The sequence below is a fragment of the Aspergillus caelatus genome (genome assembly GCF_009193585.1).
Source record: "Aspergillus caelatus strain CBS 763.97 unplaced genomic scaffold BDV27scaffold_509, whole genome shotgun sequence".
Classification (NCBI taxonomy): domain Eukaryota; kingdom Fungi; phylum Ascomycota; class Eurotiomycetes; order Eurotiales; family Aspergillaceae; genus Aspergillus; species Aspergillus caelatus.
The window spans coordinates 1-9101 of record NW_022475772.1 but is presented as its reverse complement, the minus strand read 5'-3'; the positions used below and the strand labels follow the sequence as shown (position 1 = coordinate 9101).

Sequence of the window (9101 nt, the reverse complement as noted above, 5' to 3'; positions counted from 1 at the left end):
TTTTTTGTTTTGTCATTTTCATTTGATTTATGATTAATATTATTATTTTTTCTTTGGGCCAACTTGCTCTTCGATCATCATCGTCATCATCATCATCATCATCATCAGGAAGGGGTTAGGGGATTTTTTTAATAATCTTCTCTCTCTCTCTTTTTTATTTTTTATTTTTATTTATTTTTTTTATTTTCGATTTTTGAAAAATCAAAAATCCAGAATGGAAAAATAAAGGGAAGAGCTCTTACAATACCTTACCCTGACGAACCCTGCAGTCTGTTATGTGAATCTTGATCATTTAAATTCCTCTTATTTTATTTCTTTGCCTTTTTGATTTAGTCTATAATTTTTAAACCTTTGCCCCATCCTGCTCAATATCTTCATCTTGTTTTGGTCCCTTTTTATTTTTGATTAGTTTTTTCCCCCAAGATGTTTCAAGTTGTTCTCTGATATTTCCACAACTCTTGTTATTGTTTCGTTTTCTATTCTCAAATTTCGTATGGCGCACTGGTGGCTGTTCTGAACCCCAAAAAGTGGATAAATCGGCTTACATTCCCTCCTACGGAACCAGGCACCCCAAACTGCGCATTCACTGTCTTCACAGAGTGTAAGCCGAATTGATCTTTCTCTCTCTTTTTTAACCTCCCTTCTCTCTTATTCTCACTTTTGTTACTTCTTGCGACTCAGGGGTTGGTTTATAATTTAATTCTTTCGCATCTCGTTGGGAGTTTTGACGACGAAAATCGGGGTTTATCTGACCCATCTTGCAGGCCCAACTCTTGGAATTCCCGCAGCTCTTTCTCTGGTTCGGGGACGAGTCTAGTCATAAGTCAACATTTTACGATCCCGATCGCTATCCGTGGAACCAGAGCTCCGGTCGACCCAGTAATTGCTTAGGGCGATTCAATCTCTCCGGATCCAACCTTTCTTTCCTGGCGAAAGACCTGGACAAAAAAGGACGGGCCCGTGCTTGCTGTCGATCCGGGTTGCCCACGTCTGGGTGATCCTTCAACTCGTTGAGAAGAGGGGATTTTAACTTGCGCCATCATCCCTTTTCTACGGTTCACCGTCCGCTTTGACTCCCCATCAACCTGTCATTCTCTCCTAAACTTCGCCCCGGGAGGTCGACTGGACATTTGCCTCCCCCTCCCGAATTCTCCCACTCTTCAAGCTCCAGTTTTTCTCCAGTGTGATTACATCGCAGGAGAGCAAGAGCTCATCGATTTATTTAACCATACATTTCTGGCAATCGCGATTTAGAGAAATCGCGGGTCTTGTGTATGCCATCCTTCTTTCTGCGAGTTGGGAACTACTACTCTGTTGAATAACCATCTAGCCCGCGAAACTTTGATCAGCGGTGGCCTTAACTTTGATCGATTTTACCTCTCTGGCCCCCTTTGAACTAGGTTCGAACCTACAACCACCATAAACAATGGTCAACGGCACCACCACAGTGTTGGAGCCTACCTTCACGGGGTACGTTGCGACAACGCAAGATGCATTAATCCTGTTCGAGGCATGTTTGACCGGTGTCCTGCACCATGTGCCCCGCCGACCTCACGATCGTGAGCGTGGTCATTTAGTCCGGAGCGGAAGCGTATTTATCTACGAGGAAAACTCATCGGGAATCAAGCGATGGACAGACGGCGTCACTTGGAGTCCGAGTCGCATTCTGGGCAACTTCTTGGTCTATCGAGAGCTCGAAAAGCCATTCCCCCCGGGCGAGAAGAAGCGAGCGATGAAGAAGGCCAACCGACGGCCAGTCCCTCCAAGCAGGCCCGGGGAGCCGTATGCACGCCATGACAGCAACGGTAGCCAAGGCTATTCTCCTTCGTCAACCGGGACGTTCGGAGAGAGATCGCACCAGTCTGATGTGGAAAGAGCACTGGTCGGTTCCTTGGTGGATTCGTACGGCTTCAAGGACTCGGGTTTAGTCAAGAAGACGATGAGTGTGACTGTCTCCGGCGTGACACACCATCTGGTGTCATACTATAGCGTGGAGGATGTGATGAGGGGTGTCTTAAACCCGCCGTCGATGGTTGATTCACTGAGATATATCAGGCCCCGGGCAGAACTGACCCAGAAGCAAAGTTTCCGGGCTCCCATTGATGATCTAGAGACTGGCAGCTTGGAGAATGATCCGTCCCATGCGCTGTACGGATATCGTCCTCCGCAGCTGGTAGCTCCCCCAGGGTATGGGATGCCGAATCCTCATCCGGATTTCTATATGCACGCGAATCCTTATGCAGCAACCCATCCGCCACAGTCGGCGCCGATGACGGCGTATTCAATGGCCGGATCAATCCCTGCACAGCCGGCCCCCAATCCTTATCTTCCTGCTCCATCAGCTCCGACTCAGATCCCACAGAAACCCGACGACTATCCGCAGTTCCGTCCAGCGCAGTATGGGACGAGTTTCGATGCGCTTAACCATAATCCTCTTTCGTCGTCCATTCCATCCGCCATGGGCGCGGCTATGCCGAGCTCCTTGAGCGACCGTAATCGGTCCCACTCGGACCACAGCCCCTCGGCTTATCGGAACTCTTCGATTTCCTCGCGAAGTGTTGCAACCGATGCAACCTCACCGATGGACCCTGCCACTCCGGCTACATATTCACGGGGTAACAGTTTCAGCCTAGCGGGGCAATTGGATGGGGCATCGCACCAGTCTCTGGAACAGCGCGGCATGGCGGCTTTTGACCCTACTATCCCTCGTCGGGAATCGAATCCAATTCCTAACCCTTATTACACTGGAGGCGACAGACATCCGTATTATGTGGGCGCCACCGCTCCAGCTGCTCATGCTAACTACCCTGTCTCCACTTGGACGACAGCTGCTCCAGCCCAACCACAGGTATAACCATTGTTGGTCTAGCCGCTCTAGTTATACTTCTTCTTTTCCCTCTTTTTTTCTTTTTATTCTTAACACCTAATTTTTCGCATGTTATACGTTTTCTCTCTCCGGCAAAAGGGCGGCAATTTGGGAATAGACTCTGCATATATGCTACGGATGATTACCCGGATGATTACTGCTCTTAGAGGAGATACCGGTGGTTCTTTTTGTTTCTTCGAACGTTATATTCGTGTTATTCCCCCTACGATGATGTGATGCACTGCAAAATTCCTTTTCTTTAGTTCTAGCCTTCGTACTATTTCTGCCGCTTGGGTGGTTTCTTTTTCGTTATTATTATCCTTTCTGAAAGCAATGTTCTCTGTGTGTCGCTCTAATGTGATTATGATCAATGGGTCGGTTTGGGTGGCACGGTTTGGGGCGGTTATCTGTGGTATATCTTTTTGTTCGTTTTCGCTTTTGCGTTTGTTGTTCGTCACGATCATATCCTTATTGTTTTTTAGGAGGACACCGTGAATTCTGGTGTATATTGAAGCGCGAGCCGCAGGTCCACCAGTCAGTTCGATGCAACGCTGGTTTGCAGAACCGCCTCGCTTTTTCTTTTACTCCCTTCTGCGAGTGTTTCATGCAATGTTCAGCGAGGAGCTGGTGATATCATTACCCTGTGTCTTTTCTCGGGCCCCTTCTGCAATCGCGTCCGGGCCGTTGTCGACTGCAAGATGATTTCGGGTACTGAAGCAGCGTTGTGCAGGAGATGTATATGAGAAACGTTTACTTCTCTTGTATCATTTGTGAGGGATGGTTTTCTCGAGTATTTTATTATTTGGGAGGGAAGGACTCTTTTTTTTACTTCTCTCTCACGTTCATGTTTTTCTTTTGTTTCAATTCACGATTTGCACATGTGGGTGGTTCTCTGTTCGACTCGATCGATATCCGGCTCGTTGTATTCGGGAAAAGTAGGGTCAATTCAAGTATAATTATCTGTATTTCTTTGCTTTCTTTTCTCCATAACTTGATACCATCTCCGTTTTTCTCCAGTCTGTCTTTCTTTTCTGTTGGGGTTACCTTTATGAATGTCATAGCCATGACACTTACATCTACGCAAACAACAATGCTATGCACGGTCTCGACTCGGACATCAAGGAAAGAAGCATATGACACAACAAGAAAGCAGGAAAAGAACAAAAATTGAAGATGTCACCGTAACAAACCCAAACCAACCCACGAACCAGGGTTCTCATACCCCCAATCCACCATCACCCGACAAAATCTCTCCCCACCCATAGTGTCATCTACATCCCTACATATCAAAGTTTTAAAAAAAAAAAAAAAAAGAGGTTAAAAGAAAGGAAAACAAAAAAAAGCCCAAGCATGAGAAAAATCTAAGGTTAACTTAAGTTCAAATAAATTAGGTAAGGTCAGGGTTCCCTCTCTCTCCCTCTCCGCCCATTTTCAAATTTAAGTTAATATACCTATAACTTATTACTTTCGGGATGCAGATCATGACCGAATGTGGGCCTTACGATTTATCCCGAGGGCTCCACTCGGCTTTGGTCCAATGACATGCGTTCGCATGGCAATTAAGTACCGTTTCTGGGGTGCCGATCACGGGGCCCAGGGTTATTGGCTGGGGTGGGTTTTAATCTGTGTCACGCGTTTTGCCTTTTATTTTTTCTTTTTCTTTTTTTTTTTCGTTATTATTTTCTTAAGTAGGGGTCTTATTGACTGGGGGGGTGGGGGGTGGTTTTTCTGATTCTTTTCCTTTTTTATTCTTTTATTCTTTTCTTGCTTTAGAGTCGCTTTCTGATCTTCTTGTTTTCTTTTTGATTTTAGGGGCTTATTTTAGGTTTCTTGATGGTTGGTTGTTTTATGTATGTATGTATGTATGTGATATGATATACTTGCATAGCGGGGGCCCTGATCTGGGATCTTTCTCGTTCGCATGGATTTGAGTTTCTACCGGGGTTAGGAGCTTGGTCCCACGTCGCTTATATGCTAGGGGTATCATTGCTGTAGTCTATTGTACATGCATTTATTAAAAGCAGAGCGTAAAATATACTTTCTGGATGCTGGGAATGAAGGAAGGGGGGCGGGGGGCGGGCGTGTGTAAAGGCAACACTATCTAGTTGCCTCGATCGCGCTTCATGATTTGATTATCCGACACGCTTTGCGCGATCTGCACTTTCTTGGGTTGTGTTGATGATCGTTTATCTCGGATAGTCGCGGAGGATGGAGGAGGTGCTTGACCCTGCGTCTTATCTCGTTCTTTCGCAATGTTGCTGTTCGACCGCAGGGCGGAGATATGCGACGCCAGCTGGCTGCTATGCCCGTGGCTGTTGTCGAGTAGGATCCGCACGGAGAGAGACCCTGGATCGAGGATAGGTAGCATGTTGCTGACTCCATTCCGATTTCCGTGCATTTTACCTGCGGCCCCGGCGGGCGTTGATCCTGTGTATGGCGCTCGGGGGATCCCCCGGACGGGTTCGACCATGGAGAAATCTCGGGTGACTTCACGCCGGACTTCGTTGTCGTCTTGAGCGATTCCGCCTTCCAGGGGTATCTGCAATTTTACGTGAGCTTTCATGGACTTTGAGGGATATCTCTCGATTGACTTTTTCTAGTCAAGGGCGGAGTAGACTCACCCCAGTGGTAACTTTCCTTCCTGGCATATGCACATAATCATCAAACGAGCTCTCCAGGGTAGCAAAGTTGAATCCTTTATTGGGCGTGAGGGGCTCAAAGCGCTGCCCAACTTCGACTCGAAAGTCTACTGACCGTCGAGGCACCGGTTTGTACGCTGGGAGATCCAGCCACCATGTCGGGTAGTTGAAGTAGCTGCACTGGAGGACTGGCTCGATATCCAGCACGAGTTGGATTCGGCTGTCGGCGCGCGGTTTCTGGATTAACATGGCAAATGTGAATTCTCGTGGCAGGCCAGAGCGTTGCAGATTGTTTTCCTCCAGTGACCAAACAATTTCCCCTGCCTCGACGTCAAACTTTCGCCCGCGTGGGCTCTTCAATGACCGGACTGAGCCCTGGATTCTCATCATCTCGTACCGTCGGTACCGTCCGTTCATGCCGCCAGACGGCGAGATGCTGGCCATGAGGGGTAGCTCAGCTACACCGAGAGATCCAGAGAGACTGTAGTTCCATTGAAGCGTCTCGGGCGAGACAGACCCATACAGGAGGTGGGGTGCGTGTTTGAGAAACCGTGGGTTTCTGGACCGGTAGGTATGAGGGTTTTGTGACGCAGAGAAGGGGTTGGGATTTTCTCGCATGCTGTGGATCGAGGCTCGGATGGTCGCTGCCTTGAAGCGATGCGTAAGGGTGTTGGGGGAGTGGAAAACGAAACTGATACCCAGGAAGTCAACATGGTCGAGGTCTTGATCAGAAACGGCTGGGCTCGAGTAAAACCCGTGTTGCAGACGCTGCACGTGAGCCGTAATGTAGGCATCTCCTGGTAATTGGCGTTCGTAGATACATGCTCTGTTGACCATAAGACGGGGGTTGGCCAGATTTGGATCTGTAGAGGGCTCCGTTAATGGGTGCCCGGGTGCACTTGGCCGCCTTAATGCTGGAGGCGATGGAGTTCCTGGTGGTGCTGGAGCCGCAGGACGGTCTATAGTGACCATGGCCATGTTCGGGTTCCTCATCGGAAACGGCTCCGGATCCTCATCTTCATCCCATATCCCCATGGTGAAGTCATGAAGCCCTATTACTATCCATGGAGTAACACTCTATAGTGAACAACAGTTGTAGTACTCCCACGGACTGGCTTAAAAGTCCGGGGTAAAGGCATTCTATACATGTCGCCTCATTTTGGGGAGTCATTTAGTATGACGACAGCAATGTGGACAGCTGCTCTTCTTACTATCAGGTGAGAAGCACTGATGGGAGCAAGCAAGTCAGATGAGACTCGTGCCGATTTATATAGCAGCATGCCAAGAAGAGGTCGATCTGCTGCATCAGAGCAGATGAACTCTATCATCTGTTATGAGTCAGCTGGAGATCTTGAAACGTTGCTTGATCAACTACTCATTACACCATAGCTTTACGACTCGATCATCGTCGTTGTCATGGTCATTGTCATCATACCAACTACTAACTACTTAGTCGTACTGCTGACCGTTCCTATCACATGACACCTTCCGGATCAACTGTTGTTCCGCGGACGTTTTCCTCAAATCACGAGCCTCGATTTGTATAGCTTCCATCGTACTTTTTAATTTTCAACCCGATATATCTTCAAGTTTCTGTGGCAGCTCCCCAGCCAATTGCATTCAAGTCTGTTTTGAATGGCAATTGCCTGGACTATTTGTTAGTTGCGCTCCTGCTAACCTTGAGATTTCCCTCGGGTTGGAGTCGCGGAACTCAGTCATCGAGCTGCCATTTCTATATCACCTCATCAGATAACTTGAACTGTTGTCGGTTATCACGCGCCACTTCGTCTTTCATTTTATTTCTTTGACGCCTTCGTTATTTCTTTATTAGTTTATACGGAAGAAAATTTTGGATTAGACTTGACACTATCGTTTTCTTTTTCTGCCTGTTATATGAATTTAGCCTTCAGAGTACTGACCTTCGATATCAGTTCATGGATTGACTGATTTGGCCTCTGGGAACATATCGAAGCTGTATACTATCGGTTATGCTTGGGAAGGAGCAATTTTTTAAGTGAACATTTCTCTTTGAAGTTCGAAGCTGCACAGGTCTCCTTCAGTGCCATACTGCAGTTTATCCATTGACCTGATTGGCTTAGAATCTACTCATTTTGTTTGAATATTGAGCTTTCATTATGGCTGCAAGGTCCTTTGTGCTGGCGCCTCTTCGCGCGTCTCGACAGTGTCCTCGCTTGTACAATGGCACTGCAGCTCCATCTCTCGGAAACGGTGCTGCCGTACGGGAAAGATGGTCGGGTCTTCGAATGGAGTTTCGCGGCTCTTCAATCTTCACATTAGCTAGTCCCTCGAGCTCATTACGAAGCAAGTATGGGCTTTCTATTCATGTTAATCGTGCTTGGAAGGGGGGATTGGTCTGACAGGCTTCTAGATCCCTGAACAACAACGGCTGCGCGACTCTGCGCTTGACGTCTCATTGGCGCCAAAGTCTCGGTCCTCAAAAGAGATGGCATGCTACCGATAAGCCCTCCGATCAGACTGACGCTCAAAAGTAGGTGTTCTAGACTATCCTGTGTTGTGTCTACACCGCATTTTCATCAAAGTCTTGTTTTTATGCGCAATACATTCATGACCTCATGTGGACTAAGTCGTATAAGATCTCAAACTGGCTCAAAGAAGTCACCAATCCTTTCTCGCATTCCCCTACCTACCAGCCACGAGAACATCTACACGATTCCCAATATACTCACCATGACTCGCTTGGTTGCCGCCCCTTTGGTAGGGTATTTCCTTGTCCATGATTACCACCAGGCTGCGTTGGCCCTATTCGCTTATGCTGGAATTACCGACCTGGTTGATGGCTACATCGCGCGGCGATATAACCTGCAAACCGTTGTTGGGACAATCATCGATCCCATGGCTGATAAGCTACTGATGACCATTGGGGTCGCTTGTTTAGCAGTCAATGGCTCCATTCCGGGTAAGCAATCTACTAACCACTATGTGGGGGACATGCCGACATGTACAGCGATGTTAACTTGCTCAAATAGTGTGGCTCGCCGTAATCATTCTCGGTCGTGATGTCGGCCTTGCTATATCCGCGATTTACTATCGCTGGATTTCACTTCCCCCGCCCAAAACTATGGCACGGTATTGGGATTTCTCTCTCCCTTCCGCGGAGGTCAAACCCACGACGATCTCCAAGGTCAACACCGCTCTGCAGCTGCTCCTTGTGGGTACTGCCATTGCGCTGCCTGTTGTCCCGGAGGCAATCATAGACGCATGGAATCTCAAAGAAGCAATGACCGGATTTCAGTAAGTAATCATTTCTAGTTATTGTCTATCACCCCCTTTTACCCTTCTCATCTTGTGTGTGCTGCAAGAAAATAGCATGAGCGGGCAATATAAGCTTTTTCGGGAAGAAAACAAGCACATACGACCATAGGGTGTGGAGAACAGGGCTTCCCGTCCGCTCAGCCGTACTTAAGCCACACGCCGGGAGGTTAGTAGTTGGGTGGGTGACCACCAGCGAATCCCTCCTGTTGTATGTTTTTCTTTAATTTTTGTTTATTTTCCATTTTTATCCTTCGATTCCATTTTTGTATATTGATTATGTGATGTGCTACACACTTTTTTTT

At 47.6% G+C, this 9101-nt stretch overlaps 4 protein-coding genes across 4 annotated transcripts; 3 read left to right on the top strand and 1 right to left on the bottom strand.

Moving 5' to 3' along the window:
* Positions 1–826: 826 nt before the first annotated feature.
* BDV27DRAFT_91514 (camp independent regulatory protein) lies at positions 827–3227 on the top strand. The gene has a single exon (XM_032077937.1). It carries the CDS (start codon positions 1427–1429, stop codon positions 2852–2854), a length of 1428 nt encoding a protein of 475 aa, XP_031920335.1. The 5' UTR covers positions 827–1426; the 3' UTR covers positions 2855–3227.
* Positions 3228–4101, top strand: BDV27DRAFT_91515 (uncharacterized protein). The gene has a single exon (XM_032077938.1). The coding sequence runs from the start codon at positions 3600–3602 to the stop codon at positions 4035–4037; it is 438 nt and encodes a 145-aa protein (XP_031920334.1). The 5' UTR covers positions 3228–3599; the 3' UTR covers positions 4038–4101.
* Positions 4102–4816: 715 nt separating this feature from the next.
* Positions 4817–6825, bottom strand: BDV27DRAFT_91505 (uncharacterized protein). Its single transcript, XM_032077936.1, has 2 exons — positions 5488–6825; positions 4817–5405 (listed from the first exon to the last, which is right to left on the bottom strand). Exons 1-2 carry the CDS (start codon positions 6538–6540, stop codon positions 4968–4970), a joined length of 1491 nt encoding a protein of 496 aa, XP_031920333.1. The 5' UTR covers positions 6541–6825; the 3' UTR covers positions 4817–4967.
* An 815-nt stretch (positions 6826–7640) lies between these two features.
* Positions 7641–8782, top strand: BDV27DRAFT_164685 (cardiolipin synthase; the record flags this gene model as incomplete). The annotated part of the gene is made up of 4 exons (XM_032073737.1): positions 7641–7831; positions 7895–8014; positions 8121–8443; positions 8514–8782. The coding sequence occupies 4 exons, from the start codon at positions 7641–7643 to the stop codon at positions 8780–8782; spliced, it is 903 nt and encodes a 300-aa protein (XP_031920332.1).
* Between the last annotated feature and the right edge of the window lie 319 nt (positions 8783–9101).